The sequence below is a fragment of the Sus scrofa genome, chromosome 2 (assembly GCF_000003025.6).
Source record: "Sus scrofa isolate TJ Tabasco breed Duroc chromosome 2, Sscrofa11.1, whole genome shotgun sequence".
NCBI classification, from domain to species: domain Eukaryota; kingdom Metazoa; phylum Chordata; class Mammalia; order Artiodactyla; family Suidae; genus Sus; species Sus scrofa.
In genome coordinates, this window is record NC_010444.4 from 71918620 (window position 1) to 71939979 (window position 21360).

A 21360-nucleotide genomic window follows, 5' to 3' on the forward strand; every position below is an offset into this window, starting at 1 on the left:
ATCCCAGCTCTTCGAATGACAGGAACATAATCAAATCAAAAGGCTGCACCACGGAGAGGAAGGAGTTTAAAAGCTTGTCCTGAAGCCATTAAGCCCACGCAGCCCTTGGCTCATGGGTGATTTAGTGGGTCTGGGCCCCTTCTTTCCTGCCCTTCTGGAGTCCTGGTGAAAATACCCTGTGACGGTCTCAAGGAAGAATTTTGGAGCCAGACCAGTTCTGGGTTCAAGGGCTGCCCCACCACTTACCAGTTGTGAGATCGGGAACAAATCATTTCAGCTCCCCCTCCAGGGGAGGGCAAACTGTTTATGTAAGCCTGTTTTTGTACAGCTCGTGAGCTAAGAATCACTTTTCACATCTAAAGATGGTTGAAAAAGAAATCCAGAGAAGAAGAGCATCTTATGACACATGTATATTTTTGCGAAGTTCAGCTTTCATCACCCGTGTGTGGTGGGCTTGCAGCCATGCTCATTTGTTTATGGATGTTATGGATTTGGGATTCAGGATTTGGGAATCTGGCTGCTTTGGAGCTATGATGGCAGGATTGGGTTAGTGACACTGATCATCTAGCCCCTTGAAGTGAAAATATTTACTGTCTTGCCCTTCACTGCAAAGGTTCTCTGCCTTCTGCCCTAAGCATCAGTTTCCTTGTCTCTGGCATGAGGCTCAGCACAAGGTTGTTTTAAGGATTAAATGACACCATCCAGGCCACGCGCTCGGCTGTGCTTTGGGAGGAATGACTTTACCAACAGTGATAACCTCTGCAGCTGTGCCTTATCCGTGGAGCTAAGGTTCTGTAATATCAGGAATTTCAAATTCACTCGGCTGTCACAGCCTGCATGTCTCACTCCCTCCGAGTCATTTTCTTTTCTTTTCTTTTCTTTTCTTTTCCTTTGTCTTTTTAGGGCCGCACCCACCGCATGTGGAAGTTCCTAGGCTAGGGGTGGAATCGGAGCTGTAGCTGCTGGCCTACACCACACCACAGCAGTGCCAGGTCCAAGCCGTGTCTGCAACCTACACCATAGCTCATGGCAAAGCTTGATCCTTAACACACTGAGCAAGGCCAGGGATCAAACCTGCGTCCTCATGGATCCTAGTCAGATTCATTTCTGCTGAGCCACGACGGGAACTCTCCTCTGTGTCGTTTCTGAGCAGGATCCTTGTCTTCCAGGAGCTGCATCTCTGCGTCTCCCGCAGGCATTTTGCTCTGGAGCGAGGCTGCAGGCTACGCGGGCTGCCACCTGGGAATTACAGCGTTCGAGTTCGGGCCACCTCCCTGGCGGGTAATGGCTCCTGGACAGAGGCCACCTATTTCTACGTGACAGACTATTGTAAGTCCGCAAGGTCACTTTGAATGGTAGGGTCTGTGCTTGGTGCTGGGCACAGCAGAGCATTTCTGAAGATGGTTGAGGAAGCATGGAGGCTATGGGTACTGGCCCTGTCTTGACCTCTGGATCCACTGGCTGCTGCTGTGTGACCAGGGCAAGGTGTGTGCCCTCTCTGAGCCTGAGCTTTCTCATCTGTCCATGGGTAAAATAATAGGACCACCTCTGAAGGTGAGATTTCAATGACATCATGAATGTCAAATGGCTGACACGGGGCACATCTGATAAACACATTAGCTCCTGTTACTGGTGTCTCAATCTTTGTTTTTAGCTGAGCCATGCCCTCCGAGGGGGGACCTGGGGGCTTAGCTACCCAGTCTTGGTGTGCTCTTGACTTGCAGGCAGTAAGTGCTGCTATTGGATGAGCTGGGCACAATGTAGACAGTAAGGTCAGGAGAGGTGGGAAGAGCTGAGCTGGTCAGGGAGCACTTCCTGGAGGTGGTGACCTCTTGGTGAGAACCTGAAAGAATGTTTGAATGTGGGCAAAAGATGATATTCAGCCCGACATGTGGTAGGAAACCAGAACTTGGATGAATGAACAAATGCCTGACTTGTAAGAGGAGGAAATTCTAGACTAGGAGGCGTGGGAATAAGGAGGCAAGCAAGATACCAAAGGTGCAAAATTAAAAGAGACACCTCAGGGGCCAACTCTGCCCTGGTCTGGTCCAGAGCAAATGTTCCTCTCAAATTTTGCACCCTGAGTGTTTTCCTTCCCTCACCCTAGCTTTGGCAGCCACTAGAATCTGAAGAGTGAGCAGTACAGTGGGGTCTGAGAAGCAGAGATGGGATGTGGGGTGCAGTGTGGCTCTCAGATTCTGTCCTGAGACATGCTGAGTCCTGACCACTTGATACCTCCAGCTTCCCCCCACCTCCACCAAAGGATGGGGAGGAGGGACATTACCGACCACTGCACTTGACCAAATAGTTTCCATTTCTCAAGTCCCATTCAATCATCAAATATTTATGGATGCCTTCTGGTGCCAGGAACCATCAGAGGTGGGAGGAGGCATTTTGCTGTCAATTCAGGGAGGTCTGGGAGGAAGGAACGTCTCAGGATGGAGCTGGCCACCAAACGCAGCATGGAGTGGTGGTCAAGAACTCTCTCAGATTGCCTGGGTTCAAAACCCTGCTCCAGAGATCAGCTCTGGAACTTGGGCAAGACCCCTCACCTCTCTGAGCCTCTGTTTCCCAAATCTGTTCTTGGCATAGGTCATAGCATCTCCCACTTTGGCTTATGAGATGATTAATTAAGTTCTCCCAGGCAAAACACTTCATCCAGTGCCTGGTGTGTTCGTAAGCATTCAGTAAACTGCTATTATTAAAGACCCAAAGGGCGAGGTAGGTTCCTTCTCTGACTTCCCAGAACTCACTTTCTTCCTTGGCTTGGAAGAGTCTGAATACATGGGTGTGTGTGTAATTTTAGACAATCCAGCCTTGCATATGAATTTAAAAAAAAAATAAAGGCAGGAGTTCCCTGGTGGCTCAGTGGGTTTAGGATCCAGCACTGTCACTGCTATGGCTCTAGTTACAGCTGTGGTGTGGGTTTGATCCCTGGCCTGGGAACTTCTGCATGCTGGGGGTGTGGCCAGAAAAAAATGCTGCATAACACTTCTTCAGTTGGCTTAAAAGGGCTTTTAGGGTGAATTTTCCATCTTCCAGGGTTGCTGTTGGGATTAAAATAAGCTATTTAGTGTGCAGAGCTCAGTGCAAGGTGAAAATGCAGGGCCCTTTGTTTGAAAATAATTAAGACTTTCAAACAGCGGCTGCAGGGTGTTAAACCGAGAGCAGGGCCTTCTGAGCATGGGGCTTAGATTGCATGCCTGTGAAGTTGGCCTTGGGTAGTGAAGCGAGAAAGCTGTAGTAGTGGTCTGGGGTCACCACAGGAGAGGCTCCAGGACTAGAGAAGGGGAACAGAAGTTCATGTGGCGCACTGTTAGACGTATATAGATGTGCTTTCTGATGTGACCTTAGATGCGAACACATTTTGATGTGAAATCTATATTTTCTTATTCTATTTCAGTAGACGTCCCATCAAATATTGCAAAAATTATCATTGGCCCCCTCATCTTTGTCTTTCTCTTCAGTGTTGTGATTGGAAGCATTTATCTATTCCTGAGGAAGAGGTGAGTGTGGGTGTGTGCTTGTAAATGGTTAATAACTGGCTCTCTGGAGGAACAAGATGCCTGCGTGTAGATAGAGCTATATCTAAATTTACTGTAAATTTTACTGATCTAAAGGATGCATAGCATGCAAGTTACAGATAATGATCATAATGCAATGTCCAATATTCATTATCACACATTCCCTCTAGCCAGTTGATTCTCATCAAATGCTTTTGTCATTTTCCCCCAAATCCTTTGTATCTATAACCAACTTATGGTTGCACTTGATGAATGTTAATTGATATTTTGTTTACATTAAAGAGCAAGACAGGACCCTGGTGGCTCAGTGGGTTAGGGACCTAGCATTGTTACTGCTGTGGCACAGGTTCAGTCCCTGACCCCGGAACTTCCTCATGCTACAGGCATGGCCAAAAAAACAAACAAACAAACAAAAAAGACCAGACAAAAATGAAACAAGACATGTATGTTCACTGACAATGGGAGTGACTTTGCAGAATCAGATAATAATCCTTAAATACTGAAAGCATATTTTCTTATGTTTTTGGTGCCATTTGCAATGTCATGGCGACAGAGATGACACACACGTTTAAATTTAATCTGCATTATCAATGTTTCCATCATCACTTTCTCAAGCCTAGACATAAAGCAGGACAACAAATCAGTCTCGGTTGGTAGTATTTGCCTATTTCCACAGCATGAATATTCCCACTGTGGCCAGTTTCATGCTGCAGACATGATGTCACTGGGCACAGAGTTGGGAAGAGATATGCAATCACTCACCGTCATATAGTATTTCTGCCACACAAATGTACCCATATAAATAAATGAGGTGACATAGATGGGCTCGAGAGTACTGACCGGAGAAAGAAGTAGCACTATAATTAGGAAGGAGTGGGTTTTGAGTATCTGTTACCCTTGCTTTGAGTATAATTTATGTAATTATAAGCCTACGTGATTTGACTTAAAGGGACTGTTGTATTTAACAACCAGCTTGCAAAATTCCATGCACATGGAACAGTTGTTTCTCATAAGCTGGAACAAGATGATTCCAGAACAGCAGTGGGCAAGTGGTTTTTTAGGTGTTAAAAGGACAACCGTAAGTTACAGTTTGTGGGGTGAGTTCCATGGTGATGCCCCCTGGAGAGCTGCTGCTAAAAAAAAACAAGGCTCCCCCATCCTCACCCCAGACGGTCTCCAGGATTACATGGGTGCTGCTACTAAGGGTGGTCATCTGCATCAGGGAGGCTGTCACCTCCTGCTAGTGACCCACAGAGTCTGGTGAGGATAACAAGCTGGAATGCTTCCATTTTTCTCATCCAGGCAGCCGGATGGGCCACTGGGACCATTGTATGCTTCTTCGAACCCCGAGTACCTCAGTGCCAGCGATGGTAAGTGCTGTCTCCTTTTCCGGGGTGACCAGAAGCCTGCTGTTCAGTTTCATTTGCCCTCCCCATCAAGTGACAGTCAGGGGTGGATGCCCTGGGGGAGGCTGCGATGAATTCTCTTGCTCCCTTGAGCTTGCAGAACTGCTCCTGGCTACAGAAACCCTGTTACTGGGAGCAGTCACACACCTGCCCTCTGGCATTGGTTTGGATGGACTGACCCAGCTAGTCTGGGACCTGTGTGTGAGCTGCACTCAGAGGCCAGGCAACTGGGGCCCCAGCTGTGAGGGCATGGAGCCTTGGGGCCTGTGCCAGAGAGATTGCTGAGGAGGGTCAGAGCCAGGAAGCGTTGACCAGACCCGCCATCTAAGCTGGGAGGTGGGAATCAGAGGCCAAGATGGGGGACTGGGGATCAGGGATGATGAAGACAAGAAGCAGGGGGAAGATGGGGAAGCGGGGGGAGGTCAGATGTATACCAGGGACACATTTGCTCTTGGTGGTCACTGAACATGGCTGTGATGCTGATGCTGGAGGCATGATGTAGCACCATTGCCCATATTCCCTTTGGTCGTACCAAAGGGCATTGGGCAATGAGAGACCCCTGTAGATAAGGCTTGGATATTGCATTTCAAGCTTCCAAAATGCTTCAAGCGGCAAGCATCAAAAAGTGACTTTGAGGAGTTTCCATTGTGGCTCAGTGGGTTAAGAACCTGACATCATGTCTATGAGGATGCAGGTTTGATCCCTGGCCTTGCTCAGTGGGTTAAGGATCCGGTATTGCCACAAGCTATGGTGTAGTTCGCAGATGCGGCTTGGATTCCATGTTGCTGTTGCTGTGGTGTAGGCCGGCAGCTGCAGCTCTGATTTGACCTCTAGCCTCGGAACTTCCATATGCCATAGGTGAGGCCTTGAAAATTAAAAAATCGACTTTGAAGGCATTAAACACCCTTGCTTGCAGGATGCTGCCTTGGGATACAGAGGAGGTGTTTTTAAGGGTACCTAGGATTTGTTTTAAATGAGTAGGACATGCAGACACAGAAGTGACTGTCACGAGGAAGATGTTTATACGCAGAGATCTCTAGAAACAGGAGGCTGGGCAACACGGGCTAGCACCAGGGTCAGTCAGGAGGCAGAGGGAGTGAGGGGCAAACGTGGGCAAGGGCCGTCATTGTGTTTTCCACGGGAAAGGCAGGGTAAGATGTATACTGGGCTAGTTTGAGCTATTTCAGCCAGGTCTAGGGCAGGGAGCTCTCCCTGGTGGTCTGCTACCTGGCCCTGGGGTTATCAGGGCAGGGAGCGGAGGGCCTAGAGTGTGAGAGCCTGATCGCAGAGAGGGGGTTGGGATGTGGGCTCTGGATCGGTTGATTTGCATATGATCAGAATAGAGAGCGTCAGAATAGAGAGACTAGACAGGGGGTTATTCCAGGTGGGATGATGCACAGAGCCCAGGAGCAGAAGTAGGGGAATGTTGACCTGGGGCCGCCTCTCCCTGTTTGGGAATGGCCTTGGTAAATGGCATCAGAGGTGGCGGAGCTTCCCTTGGGCAGGGTGAAGCCAGGCTGTCTGCTTAGGGCTACCTCTACACTCTACTGTCCTGCTTTATTCTGGGAATGCAGCAATGGCGTGGGGCCTGGGGTCACTCAGGGAAGGCTGCACATTGGAGCTTAAGGGACTTTGAGGCCAGGAACATCTGGGCTGAGGGATACATACAGGGAAAGGCCAGGCTCAGGGTCCAGGGGGGCAGGGTGCCCCCTGGGGACAGTCTGTGAGTTCATTTGGGTATAGAGCCCTTGTCTGATCCTGAGTCATTGCAAGAACCACTGGTGATTGTGCTGTGTCTGCTCAGGCTGCTGTCACCAAGTGCCAGAGACTGGGTGGCTTAGAAAACAATTTGATTTCCTCACAGTCCCAGAGGCTGGAATTCTGAGATGAAGGTGTCAGTGGGCTTGGTTTTCCTGAGCCCTCTCTCTTTGGCTCGTAGACTGCCACCTTCTCCCTGTGTCCTCTGTGTGTAGTGAGTTTCTGTTGTGGCTCAGTGGTAACAAACCCAACTAGTATCCATGAGCATGCGGGTTCAATCCTTGGCCCCACTCCGTGGGTTAAGCATCCAGCGTTGCCATGAGCTGCAGTGCAGGTCACAGATGCAGCTAGGATCTAGCATTGCTGTGGCTGTGGTGTAGGCCAGCAGCTGCATCCAATTCACAACCCCTAGCCTGGGAACTTCCATATGCGGCAGGTGCGGCCCTAAAAAGAAAAACAAAAAAAAGACTGGATTAGAGCCCACTTGAATGACCTCACTTAACCTTGATCACCTCTGTAAAGACCTGGTCTTCAAATCCAGTCGCATCCTGAGATAACCAGGTTAGGGCATTGTCAACATATAAATTTGTGGGAGACACTGTTCAGCCCACAGCAGGAGCAGAGGGGGGCAGGAAGCATCTTGGCTTTTTTTGTGAGGACTTGGTGCATTTGTCTGCAAATCATTTGCTGTGTAACAAAACAAACCACCCCGAGCTTCATGGCTCAAAACAAGTACCACACTACTATCTATTAGCTCACAGTTTGCTGGGTTTGCCACCGGGGCAGTGCTTGGCTGGGGGGGGGGGTTCTTCTGGTCTCATGGGGTTGCAGCTCATCTGCAGATCCACTGGACTGGGTGGTCCTGGGTGGACTGAGTCACCTATCTGATGGCTGGCAGGTTAGGTGTCCACCATCCTCCTGGCACTTTGCAAAAACAGCCAACAGGCTTAGATGGGAAGTAGCACGATTTGGTAGCAGGGCTCTCAAATCAGAGACAAAGGGTGGGGGATGCCGGCTCGGCTTGGGCACTTAACAGGGACCTGGACCGGTTGTGGCTGCTTCCTGAGCCTCTGCCTGTCTTGTTCTTGGCTCTGTGCCCACTGCCCTGGATCAAAGGAGTCCCTTCGTGAACATTTGCAGGGCAACGGTGGAGGGGCGGGGGCGGGAGGCGGCCTGGGACCCCCAGGGATCCGGAGGCTGCTGTGTAGATAAGTGAGGCGTAGTATTTCCATGTTCTGTGTACGTGCCGGACGAGTGGGAGGTGCCTCGGGAGAAGATCACGCTCCTGCGCGAGCTGGGGCAGGGCTCCTTCGGCATGGTGTACGAGGGAAACGCCAGGGACATCGTCAAGGGTGAGCCGGAGACCCGTGTGGCGGTGAAGACGGTCAACGAGTCGGCCAGCCTGCGAGAGCGGATCGAGTTTCTCAACGAGGCCTCCGTCATGAAGGGCTTCACCTGCCACCATGTGGTGAGTCTCCCTTCTGCCCACCCTTGCCTCCCCCGGGAGCAGACAAAGGCATCCTTTCCTACCAGTTACCTCGGTCCCCTCTTCCATCCTTCCTCCTACCGCGCAGGCAGAGCCTGAGGATGCTGGGTGTGGCTCCCCCTGCCCAGCCCCCACTCTGCTGAGCCTCCTGAAGCTGGTCCCTCCCTTCTTCATTCTCCAGCCCCATCCTCCCCCACCCCACCCAGAGCCAGATCCTTTCACTGTGCCATTGCTTTCTGGAATCTTCTCTCTCTTCCCTCTTCCTGCCTTCCTTTGTAACCTTTATTTGCCTTAAAAGTTTTTTTTTTTTTTTAAACTTTCTTGACATTACTTGTATTTTTTACAATTTATTTTCTGGACACATAAGTGATTTGCAGCAGTGTGTTCATTTCTCCTGTACAGCAAAGTGATTCCGTTTTTTTCTCACATTTTATATAAATGGAATAAAGGATGCATATTTTTACATTTTTCGCTCAGCATCATTATTTCGAGAGGATGTAAAATTTATCAGTGATTCATTCCACTTCGTGGATGAGTCATAGTCTGTATTCTATTATGTAGCGATAACAATTTGCTTTTGTTTCGTTGGGCCGACCCGCGACACAGGGAGTTCCCAGGGCCAGGGATCAGATCTGAACCACAGCTGCAGCAACGCTGGATCCTTAACCCACTGTGCCAGGCCGGGGATTGAACCCTTGTCCCAGCACTCCCAAGATGCTGTCGATCCCATTGTGCCACAGTGGGAACTCCAACAGTGTGCTTATTAATTCACCTAATAGACATTGGGTTGTTTCCAGCTTTCGTCTATAATAGCTGGAAACAACCCAATGTTTATTTCATATATATTTCATATTCTTTTCCATTACGGTTTATCATGGGATATTGAATATCCCGTGATATCCAGTGGGACCTTGGTGTTCATCCGTTCTATATATAATAGTTTGCATCTACTAACTCCAAACTCCCACTCTGTCCCTTTCTCCCTCTCCCCTTTGGCAACCACAAGTGTGTTCTCCATGTCCGTGAGTCTCTTTCTGTTTCATAGATAAGTTCCTTTGTGTCATATTTTAGATTCCACAGATAAGTGATAGCATATGGGATTTGTCTGTCTCTGTCTGACTTACTTCACATTGCAATGCAAATAGCATTATTTCATTCTTTCTTTGTAATCTTTCGACACCCTGGGATCCACCTCTCAAGTCAGCACAGACTCTCCCTGCCTTTCTGCTTCCACCATGGTCCCTTGGTTTCTCCTTAAGCCTGTGGCCTTTCACCCTTAGCCCACACCTATTCACAGAGCACCTGCTCTGTACTAAGCTCCATTCTCCTCTCGGATGCAGCAAATATCCGGTTTGCCTTCCCAGGGCTCCCAAACCAGCAGATGGAGACAGAATCTAAACCCAGTAGCCTGATGATGTGGTCCTTGAGCAGATGCCACCATGGCAACACAGGGAAGGAGGGCAAACCTGGGGAATTGGGAATGCAGCAGTGGCGAAAGTAAATTTGAGCCGACTTAAGGGTGTAGGGACTAAGCTGTATGGACAGGTGAGGGAATAGCAGGTCGGGCAGAGGGAATGGCTAATGCAGATTCCCGGAGATGGGCACTTGCCTGGTGTGCTCAGAGGTGCAGGGGCGTGCCTTGGCATGTTGCTGTGTATGAGCAGGTCCGTTTGCACTGCCCCCCATCCTTCAGATTGAGTCCTGAGGTCTCCCTCCCTCCCCCTCCCCCCATCCAGCAAGGCATGGACCCTGGTCTTTCAGCTGGACAGACCAGGGCTTCCCACAGTCCACTCAGGCCCAGGGTCCTATGTGTGATGTTCGTAACAGCCAGGGAGATGCAGCTGAATCAACATCTTCCCATAAACTCTCATCCAAGAACCCCCTCCTCCTTGCCTTGCAGGTCCGCCTCCTGGGGGTGGTGTCCAAAGGCCAGCCAACACTGGTGGTGATGGAGTTGATGGCTCACGGAGACTTAAAGAGTTACCTGCGTTCCCTGCGGCCGGAGGCTGAGGTGAGCTGCCGCTAGGTACCTGGCGAAGCAACTGCTCCCCAGCCCTTGGCACCTGTGTCGCTGAACACGACCCCATGTTTCGATTTTAGAATAACCCCGGCCGCCCTCCCCCTACCCTGCAAGAGATGATTCAGATGGCAGCAGAGATTGCTGATGGGATGGCATACCTGAACGCCAAGAAGTTTGTACACCGGGACCTCGCCGCACGAAATTGCATGGTCGCCCATGATTTTACCGTCAAAATCGGAGGTGCGTCTGGCTTGCTGCTTTGAAATGCATGACCCGGGGCTTTTGATTTCAGAAGGCGTTTCAATCTTTTCTTTCTTTCTTTCTTTTTTTTATTTGTCTTTTTGCCATTTCTTGGGCCGCTCCCGCGGCATATGGAGGTTCCCAGGCTAGGGGTCGAATCAGAGCTGTAGCCACCGGCCTATGCCAGAGCCACAGCAACGTGGGATCTGAGCCGCGTCTGCAGCCTACACCACAGCTCACAGCAATGCCGGATCCTTAATCCACTGAGCAAGGCCAGGGATCGAACCTGCAACCTCATGGTTCCTAGTCGGATTTGTTAACCACTGCGCCACGACGGGAACTCCCCAATCTTTTCTAATAGTGGAAAAGGGGCAGGGTTTGGGATGGGGGCCCTATCCCCACACAGTCATTTCATTGCATCTGTTCATTAATTCACTCATTCATTTCTTTATTTTTTATGTTTTTTTTCTTTGATGGCCATCGCTTGGCATACAGAATTCCCAGGCCAGGGATCAGATCCGAGCTGCAGTTGTGACCTATGCAGCAGCTGCGGCAACGCTGGATCCTTTAGCCCACTGTGCTGGGCCGGGGATTGAACCTGCATCCTGGCACTGCAGGGGCACTGCCCTTCCTGTTGGGCCACAGCAGGAACTCCACTCATTCACTATTTTTTTTTTTTTTTTATCTGTTTGCCATTTCTTTGGCCACTCCTGCGACATATGGAGGTTCCCAGGCTAGGGGTCAAATTGGAGCTGTAGCCGCCGGCTTACGCCAGAGCCATAGCAATGTGGGATCTGAGCTGCGTCTGCCACTTACACCACAGCTCACGGCAATGCCGGATCCTTAGCCCACTGAGCAAGGCCAGGGATCAAACCCCCAACCTCATGGTTCCTAGTCAGATTCGTTAACCACTGAGCCACGACGGGAACTCCCCTCATTCACTTCTTTAAGTTGTATTTGTGCCAGTTGCTGCAGGAGGCGCTCCAGGTGCAAGGCTGAATAAGTCACTATGATTTTTCTGCCCTTGTGCAGCTTGCAGTCTTTATCTGCACCAGCCACAGGAGGCCATTTATGTTCACATTAAATTCCGTAACGTAAACGTCAGTCACCCTGGGCACCTTGAACAATACTGGACAGGGGATGTAGACCACGTTCATCATCACAGAAAGTTCTACTCAGCAGAGCTGTTCTGGGTGCACAGTGAAATAGTTGACACATAGGTAAAGAAGATGATGGAGATGGGGAAAAGGACCCAGAAAGAAAAGAGGAGTTCAGTTCCATAATAGAGGAAAAGCCCCTCTCATTGTAGGGAGGCAATGGTTTAACCAAGGCTTGCAGGATTAGAAGTTGACCTGGGGAGTTCCCGCCATGGCTTCGTGGTTAGGACCCAACATTGTTTCTGTGAGGTTTTGGGTTCAATCCCTGGTCTCACTCAGTGGCTTAAGGATCTGGTGTTGCCATGGCTGTGGCATAGGCCAGCAGCTGCAGCTCTGATTTGCCCCCTAGCCTGGGACCCTTCATATGTTGCAGACGCAGATGTAAAAAGAAAAGAAAAAGTTGACCCAAAAGGCAGCCTCCTAGGGGAAGTGACAGGGCACACAGAGGCCGTGGGGTTGGAGGGATGGCTGATGTGAATAAAATTCATGATGAGGAGAGCAAAGCAGCATTGAGATGTGAGAGTAAAGGAGGGAGGCAGGAACCAGATACTGAAAGGCCTTGCAAGTCACGGAACATTATCTAGGCATTGCCCGATATAGCCGGTGCGCAGCAGCAGGAAGTGACACGGATTGATTTCTGATCCCCAAAGGCCTTATCCTACATGAGCCAGGGAAGCAGGATGTGATGTGATCCTATGTATGTAGCTTCTCTCGGGCAGTCGGGATGGAGGGAGGGTCCTGCAGGTGAGAGAGAGTGCTGGATCTGGGTGGGTCCAGGGCTGTGGAGAGGAAGAGATTACATTGGGGGCGGGGGAGGGGGAGGATGTGGAAGGTGAGTGGCTAGACTCACCCCTGTTGACGGTGGGGTGTGAGGAAAGGGAGGACCCAACCCTGGGTTTCTGGCGGGGTAGCTGAGTGGCTGGTGTGGCCACAGCCAATGGGGACGAGTAGTGTTGGCTACAGGGAGTGGAAGATTCAGTTTGGAATGCCTGTGAGGTCATCGTGGGTGGCAAGGCAGCGTTGAGAAGGCGCTTCCCCCTCTGCAGGCCAGAATGTCGCTTCTTTGCTACGTGGTGGTTCCTTTTCTTTCTCTTTAACTGGTGGCCCATGCTCCCCCTCCACGTCCCCGTGAGCGCCCTCAGAATCCACTCCCACTGGATTTGGCGCACACACCTGGGGCAGGTGAGCCCATCTGGGGCAGTAAAGACGGCAGCCAGCTGGGCCCCAGGCTGAAGGCTAAGCGCATGTGAATTGTTTGTTATCAGACTTTGGAATGACCAGAGACATCTACGAAACGGATTACTACCGGAAAGGGGGCAAGGGTCTACTGCCCGTGCGATGGATGGCACCCGAATCCCTGAAGGACGGGGTCTTTACCACTTCTTCCGACATGTGGTGAGTCGCGGGTGGGTTGGTGGACAGAACCCTGGGCTTGAATTCCCTGTTGCTCCACTAGGGGGACCAGCGAGAGGGGTCATTGAAAACCGCCTTCCTCATGGCCTTTCCACCAAGAAAGGGAAGAGGATGTCATGCTGGGGACCCTTGCGCAGCTACCAATGGAGACTAGTCTTAGAGTTTTATTTCTGAACTGCAACATGAATTGTTTTTTGGGTTTGTTTGTTTGTTTTTTGTTTTTTTTTTTGTTTTTTTTTTTGTTTTTTTTTTTTTTTTTTTTTTTTGCTTTTTAAGACCCAACCCTGTGGCATATGAAGTTCCCAGTCTAGGGGTCCACTCAGAGCTACAGCTGCCAACCTACACCACAGCCACAGCCACATGGGATCCAAGCCGCATCTTCGACCTACACCACAACTCACGGCAATACTGGATCCTTTATCCCCTGAGCAAGGCCAGGGATTGAACCCAGGTCCTCATGGATACTAGTCGGGTTCGTTAACTGCTGAGCCACGAAGGGAACTCCTGAATTTTTTTTCTTTTAATAATTTTTTTTTGCTTTTTTGCTTTTTAAGACCGTACCTAAGGCATATGGATGTTCCCAGGCTAGGGGTGGAATCGGAGCTATAGCTGCCAGCCTACACCACAGCCATAGCAACGCAGGATCCAAGCTGCATCTGCGACCTACACCATGGCTCACAGCAATGCCAGATCCTTAAGCCACTGAGCGAGGGCAGGGATCAAACCTGCATCCTCGTGGTTACTAGTTAGGTTTTTAAACCTGCTGAGCCACAGTGGGAACTTCAATGAATTGCAACATGAATTGTTTTAATGAACTGGCTGACCAGGTTCTAATAAACCAAGAAGGTGTGTGTGTGTGTGTGTGTGTGTGTGTGTGTGTGTGTGTATGTGTGTGTGTGTGTGTGTTTTGTGTTGTGTGTATTTTAATGGCATCTCTGTTCTACTCCCAACTGTCATTGACAGGTCCTTTGGCGTCGTCCTTTGGGAAATTACCAGCTTGGCAGAACAGCCTTACCAAGGCCTTTCAAACGAGCAGGTGTTGAAATTTGTCATGGATGGAGGCTATCTGGATCAACCTGACAATTGTCCAGAGAGAGTGTAAGTGTAGAAAGGAGGTTCGGTGTGTGGGGTGCTCATGCAAAAGTATTTGTCCTTTGCATGGATACTTGCATTTGAACATGATATATCTGCTTGGTTTGTGTTTGCAAATTTTATCTCTGCATGCACACTTGTATTTTTATATGATGCCTATATATGTGCTTGTGTTTGCATATTACGTCTTTTTTTTTTTTTTGGCCGCCCTGTGGTATATGGAATTCCCGGGCCAGGGATCAGATCTCAGATCCCAGCTGCAGTTGTGACCCATGCCACATGTATGGCAATGCTGGATCCTTGATCAACTGCACCTGGCTGGGATTGAACTTTCATCCCAGGGCTCCAGAGACACCACTGATCCTGTTGCACCATAGTGGGAACTCCTGCATATTATTTCTTTCTTTCTTTCTTTCTTTCTTTTTTTTTGTCCTTTTAGGGCCACACCCACGGCATTTGGAGGTTCCCAGGCTAGGGGTCGAATGGGAGTTGTAGCTGCTGGCCTACGCCACAACCACAGCAACACAGGATCAGAGCTGTGTCTTTGATCTACATCACATCCTGTGGCAACGCTGGATCCTTAACCCCCTGAGCAAGGCCAGGGATCGAACCCACATCCTCAAGGATACTAGTCGGGTTGGTTAACCACTGAGCCACGATGAGAACTCCCTGCATGTTATTTCCTAACATGTGTGCTTGTGTTTGCTAATTACATCTCTGCATGCGCACTTGTGTTTGCATAGCATGTCTATGTTCATGTTTGTGTTGTGTATTGTACCTTTACATGTATGCTTTACTGCATTTCATATCTGTGGAAGGTTGTCCAGGAAACCCCACAGCAGTGGTTACTTTGGGAAGGGAGCCAGGAGCTGGGGTGGGAGAATATTTAACCATTTATTCTTTATACACCTAACATTTTTTAAATTTATTTATGTATTTATGTGTGTATTTATTTATTTATGTATTATAGCTGTGGCCAGGCTAAAGGATTGAATCCAAGCCACAGCTGCAACCTACACCACAGCTTGGGCCACACTAGATCTTATAACCCACTGCACCACAGCAGGGATCAAACCCAAGCCTCTGCGGTGATCCAAGCTGCTGTAGTCAGATTCTTAACCCACTGTGCTACAGCAGGAACTCCTGTACACTCAGCTTTTTGTCAGGAAAAGAATACAGTGGTATATGCCAATTATATAGCTCATTAAAAGTGGAAAAAAGAAGTCACTAAGCATAAACACTAAAAGAAATTTGTCAGGGAATCTGTCTGACAGATCCCCAATGCTGATCTTTTTTTTTTTTTTTTTTTGTATTTTTGTCATTTCTAGGGCTTCTCCTGCAGCACATGGAGGTTCCCAGGCTAGGGGTCAAATTCGAGCTGTAGCCGCTGGCCTGCATCAGAGCCATAGCAACACAGGATCCGAGCCACGTCTGTAGCCTACACCACAGCTCACGGCAACGCCAGATCCTTAACCCACTGAGCAAGGCCAGGGACCAAACCCACAACCTCATGGTTCCTAGTCGGATTCGTTAACCACTGAGCCACAATGGGAACTCCCCAATACTGATCTTAAACAGGAGCAAATAGACCACACACACACCATGTGCCCATCATGAAACGCTTGCAAAAGTGTCCACCTTCGCAATAGTCCAATAAACATACAGGGAAATAAAGAGAAGTACCATCTTCCTAAATTAGCAATAAAAGGAAGAGAGAATTTTAATATTCATTGCTATCCAACGGTAAGCCCTGGTAAGACTCAGTAATCATTCTTACCACCTTGTTGTCATAGCCACTCAGAGCAACATTATTTAAAGTCTCAAGAAAAGAATTCTTGCTGTGGCTCAAGGGCATCAGCAGCGTCTCTGCCACACCAGAACGCAGGTTCGATCCTGGCTGGTACAGTATGTTAAAGCTGTAGTGTAGGTTGCAACAGAGGCTGAGATCTGATTCCTGACTGGGAAGCTCCATACACTGCAGGGCAGCCCAGAAAAAAAGTCTTAAAAAAAATGGAAATGATCTAAACAGCCACTTGCCCCTCTGTCCCGCAGCACCGACCTGATGCGCATGTGCTGGCAGTTCAACCCCAAGATGCGGCCGACCTTCCTGGAGATTGTTGACCTGCTCAAGGACGACCTGCACCCCAGCTTTCCCGAAGTCTCCTTCTTCCACAGCGAGGAGAACAAAGCACCCGAGAGCGAGGAGCTGGAGATGGAGTTTGAGGACATGGAGAGCGTCCCCCTGGACCGGTCCTCACACTCGCAGAGGGAGGAGGCCGGGGGTCGGGATGGAGGGTCCGCGCTGGGGCTAAAGAGGAACTATGAGGAGCACATCTCCTACACCCACATGAACGGAGGCAAGAAAAATGGCCGGATTCTGACTCTGCCCCGGTCAAATCCTTCCTAACAGGCCCTGCTCAGGACCGAGGGTTTCCTGTCTTCGCTTTCCTCTGGTTTGAAGGCCTTCAGACAACTCAGGATTTTCGCTGGACTCTGCCACAGTGTCACACGGAGCTCAGAGATCATTATTATCCATTTCTGCTCATCTTCTGACTTCAAACACATTGGTTCAATTGCCAATTTGACTAGTCATCTGAGAAGTTAACTGTGAACCTAGAGGGGAAAGGGGTCTCTACCGCTGCTGTCCTTTGGGGCCACTGCGGTTACTTTTTCTTCCCCTGGTAGATTGAAAGAAAGCACCTGTTTTTACAAATAATTTTTTTTTCTCTTCTTTTTTCTTTTTCCTTTTTTTTTTTTTTTTTTTTTTTTTTTGCTGGTGTCTGAGCTACAATATAAAACATAAATCTTGTTTGTGGAACAAAATTTGGAAAGAAAGAAAGGAAAGAAAAAAAAAAAAACCTCCAACCCTGTTCTGGTAGAATTCCACACTTGATGGAGTGGGCTTCAGGAAAGGTTTTCTCAAGCAGGTGGAAGGAGTTTTTTTTTTTTTCCAGCACAAAATCAGTTCCTCAAATTGACCAATAGCTGCTGCTTTTGTACTTTTGATATGGATCTGCAGTCCCGGCGTGTGGCTCACGTGTGTACTCTGTGTGTGTGTGCGCGCGCGCGCACGCGCGCCTGTGCTTATGTGTGTGTTCAAATTATGCGTGCCGAGTTGACTCTTTGGGGATCAGCCCAGGAAGGTTCTGCTCTTCAGGAGTGTGTGAGCCTCTGATCCCCTCCGCCTCCTTCTTATCTGCTGGGAGACTGTGCCCTCAATAGATCCTTCTTCTGTCCCATAGCCTCAGGAGTCTTCTCTCCCTACACTTTGATGAAAAATGTTTTCTGGGAGCCAAGGGAGTCATTTGGAGTGATCATGGATCTTTTCAAGACCAAACAAAGCCAGGACATTAAAAAAAAAAAAAAAGAAAGAAAAGAAAAAAAAAGAGAAGAAAGAAAGAAAAATGAAAAAAAAAAAAAAAAAGAACTGAGATGACAAGAGTTTTGAGAATATATTTGTAACGTATTTAATTTTTAAAAAAATCTCCAGCATCAGCCTCGTAAGTTATTGACCAAGTCCTGGGGGAGGGAGGGGGGCAGAATATGTGTGGGGGTAGGGGGGTAGGGCTTGTGAATTGGCCTGCTTGTGGGGGGAGGGGAAGCAAGGAACCCATGGCCCCTCAGCTTGGTCTTCAGAGGCATCCATTTTTTCTGGGACTGAAGCCACGTTAGCTGCTAACCCTGCCGGCTGTCATCATGAGGCCACACTGAGGGTGTGGGTGGTTGGTTGTGATGGAGGGTTTGGTGTGTGCTCTGGTTAAGCCGAGCCCTGCCTGTGAACCCACTCGGAGCTCCTGGATCTTCTGGTTCCCTGTACGTACCTCCCACACTCCCTCCACTGGGGGGTTCCTGGTCTCCCGTGACAGTGCAAACACAACACCATCAAGCCCCAGAGGGGGACGGCACCTACGGACCTTGAGAACACTAGCAATATGAAGATGTGCCTGTCGGTCCCCTCTGTCCTCAGGGCATCCGACTGTCCTCAGAACTGACTTCCCAGAAGCTGCTCTGCACCCAGTGACCTCAGCTGGGCCAGGGGTGGGGCCTGAGCTAAACTCTCAGGTACTCATGACATTGCAGCCTGAAGGCAGTAAAGAGGAGAAGAAACTGCTGGGAACCCACACTGCAGAGAACTTCCAGATCAGGCTCCAAGCCAGTTTCTTCTTGTGGGGGAAGAACCTACAGCTGCTCAAAGAACACGGGGAACTCATCGCTTTGGTTCATCCAAATCCTCACCCGAGGGTCATCCATTTCTTGCACCTTTTTGATGGCTTCCTTCTCTTCTTCTCTTAAGAGTCGTGGGCTTAGGAGCAGGATAGAGATGCAATGGTAACCTCCGCACCTTCTCAGTTCTTGCAGAAGGACCCAGGTAGACACACCTCCCAGTTGCCTATGGCGATCTTATTGATGTGATTTGAGAAATGACAGCATGTAAAAATATCTCTGGGGAGCCTCAGTGTTTGGGTACAAGGAGCACAGAAATTATTTTCGCCAAATTGATTTTGTACATAGAAGAAGGGTCCGGATATAAATTAAAACACATAGCTCTAGGTATTTCGTTCTTTTCGTAGGAAATTTGTAGTGGCCACGTGCTACACTAGCAGCAATTTTCACATTTTTCTAATTCAGAAAGGTTTTCTTATATTAGGGGAAAATTATTTATTTTAATATATAAAAGAATCACTGTACAAATCGCTTTCGTAAGAAATGGAGTGCATGTAAATTTTTTTTCAACGAAAAATAAACAGGTGAATGTGGGGTAATAATTTTTTTCCAGCACAGTCTACCTCAGTGTATTGTTAGGATGTGGTTCAATAATGGATATCTTTTGAGACTTCAGAATTCTGCCTGGATCCAATCTGAATCAGGAAAAATTCACATCAGCTGATTCTGAATGCCAGGGACCAGTAAGAATTTTGAGGGAGGGAGTCGGGCTGAAGTATGGCTTTCATGTGAGCATAGATACTTTTTTTCTGGCTGATAAGAGTCTCCTGAATTTAATCTTTTTTTTTTTCTTTTTTTGGGGATCCTCCATCCATTGATACCATGGCCCCCAAGCATGAACCAGGTTTCAGGCCATCATGGTATATCTGATGGGGGGGGGCATTCAGTTATGAAATACCCTCCACTGGAGAGGGACACTTCCTCCTCAGGGAGGCAAACACAGGCTTTGATATAGACCTAGCATCCTTACTGTCCCACTGCATTCTCGTGGTGTGAATGCCTAGGTGCCCTGGGCTCTCCATGGCTTATTTCCACTCCTTTGAGGCAGAGATGTTTTTTGGGAGTGGAACAAAGAACTTTCATGATCACCTCACACTCACCCCATGCAGGCTCTTTTTTATTCTCTGAGTGGGAAGGAGACCTGTTGAGAAATTTCTACCCCAAACCCATCAACATGCTCAACACATGTTTTAGCAGCAAAATCTTAGACCCCTGTATCTTGGATTGGTTGACCTCAAGCTGATAGTAGTTGACCTTGGGGGACTTTGAAAACCCATGTGTAAGTCTGAGCAAGGCCGGCAGGAAAGCTGTCATACTCACCAAATCTTGCTGCCCTTCCCATGCCTATAGGCACCACTGTTGCAGACTGACTTCTCCAGTTGCCCTGGTGGGGTACTGTAGAGTGCTGGGTCAGCCCTATGTAAATGGGACTTCCCTGACTTCATTTGACTGTCTCTGCTGCTACTGCAGTGAAAGAGCAAGTAGGCTGAGGTCACAGCCTCGTTTTGCATCAGGTAACATTGACTCTGTATCAACAGAGCTTTCATCCTAGAAAGTCAAGGGTGTCCTGGAGGGTTGTCGTGATGGGTTACCAAAAAAGCAACCAAGCCAACTTCTGTTGACACTTTTTGCTGTTTGTTTTTAAAGGCATCTCACTGTTTTAAAAAACAAAAAACTTTTTATTCGTGTGGCAAAATCCACATGGTAGTTTCTCCCTGGACCAGTGATGTCAAATACACATCTGAGAATGTTCGTATACTGGGAGCTGTCCTGGGTCCTTTTTTTTTTTTTTTTTTTTTTTTTTTTTTTTTTTTGGTCATTTTAAGCTAGTAGGAAGGGAGAAATGCTGCTGGTTCTCTGGATAGATGTTGCGCACAACTGAAAGAAAATGTGGGAATTGATGCAAAGGGCTGCATAAACTATTGGAACCTGCTTGCAACTGATGACCAGATCTTCCACTCTTTCCAGCCAGAGCGGACAGTCTGCCATGACGTATGCTCATTGGGTTGGGAGGTGTGTATTTGTAGCTGCCGTAACATTAGTCAATGGGCAGGAACACCATCAGGGCTTGGTCCATGCTCACCATCCAGGTACATGATTGAATGTGCTGTGGATCCCAAACAACAGTCTTTTTCTACTTTGTCATGGGTGGACGATTGGGGTTTGGATGCTGCTTGACACCTGAGACTCTTTAGAAATCGTGGTTTCATTGGGATTGGGGCATGGGGAAATGCTGATTGTATATATGTGATGCATATAGAATGGTGTTCTTTCAGAAAATGTTCTAGAGTGTTCTTCAGAATATCAGTGTACACCAGAGCCAAGACTGGGAATAGAAAGAACATTCATTCTTTCAAAACACATGTGAGAATGCAATGGATGTTCAGAGGCTATATCTGCAGGGGAATGTTTCCCTAGGGGTTCCCCCAGGAACAGAGGAAACAATGACTTTTTGAGCTCACTCCCAAGTTCTCTTACTAGGCAGGGTCCACAACTAGCCTCCAGTCACATTTTCCTTTGGGCATGAGCCCTAAAAACCCTCATTAAAACTCAGATCAGGAACCTGGGGCTCTCGGTCCCATTTGAGAAGAAGGAACAGCGCCCCCCACCCCCCACAAAGGGTGTGCATCCACGCACCCATTCAGGAATGGCTTGTTTACTCTCTACCTTGTGTGCCTGGGGTGGGAGGGGAGGGGGTCCAGGCCCTGCATATCAGCAGCAGACACCTCCCACCCGCTGACAGGTAGCAGGATCAAACGTGCCTCAGCCTAACACGGAAAACAACTCAACTCGGAGACACAAAACCCACCCAAAGCTCGATTCTTTTTTTTTTTTTTTTTCCAATATTTTCCTGCAAGAGCCAAGTAGCACCATGTACAGAATATGCCTTTTTTTTTTTTTTGGAATATCAAAATTGCTCTGCATGTAAAATATGGGATAATTACTTGTTTATATGAAAATTCGGAATAAATTATCTGAGAATACTCTTGTGTCTGTGTGGTATCTGGGCCGGGTCCTGTGAGCTGGGTGGGGCTATGAC

The 21360-nt window shown here is 48.6% G+C and overlaps 1 protein-coding gene across 4 annotated transcripts in view; it reads left to right on the plus strand.

Moving 5' to 3' along the window:
* Positions 1–21304, plus strand: part of INSR (insulin receptor) — a 142715-nt gene extending 121411 nt beyond the window's left edge. For 2 of the 4 annotated variants that reach the window (XM_021083940.1, XM_021083942.1), the window contains 9 exons: positions 1170–1329; positions 3404–3506; positions 4827–4894; positions 7912–8156; positions 10075–10185; positions 10275–10434; positions 12857–12986; positions 13968–14102; positions 16149–21304. In XM_021083940.1, the coding sequence (XP_020939599.1) occupies positions 1170–1329; positions 3404–3506; positions 4827–4894; positions 7912–8156; positions 10075–10185; positions 10275–10434; positions 12857–12986; positions 13968–14102; positions 16149–16503 (1467 nt within the window). In that variant the 3' untranslated portion in view covers positions 16504–21304. The remainder of the gene's footprint in view (positions 1–1169; positions 1330–3403; positions 3507–4826; positions 4895–7911; positions 8157–10074; positions 10186–10274; positions 10435–12856; positions 12987–13967; positions 14103–16148) is intronic. The other 2 variants (XM_021083941.1, XM_021083943.1) reach the window with 1 other exon arrangement.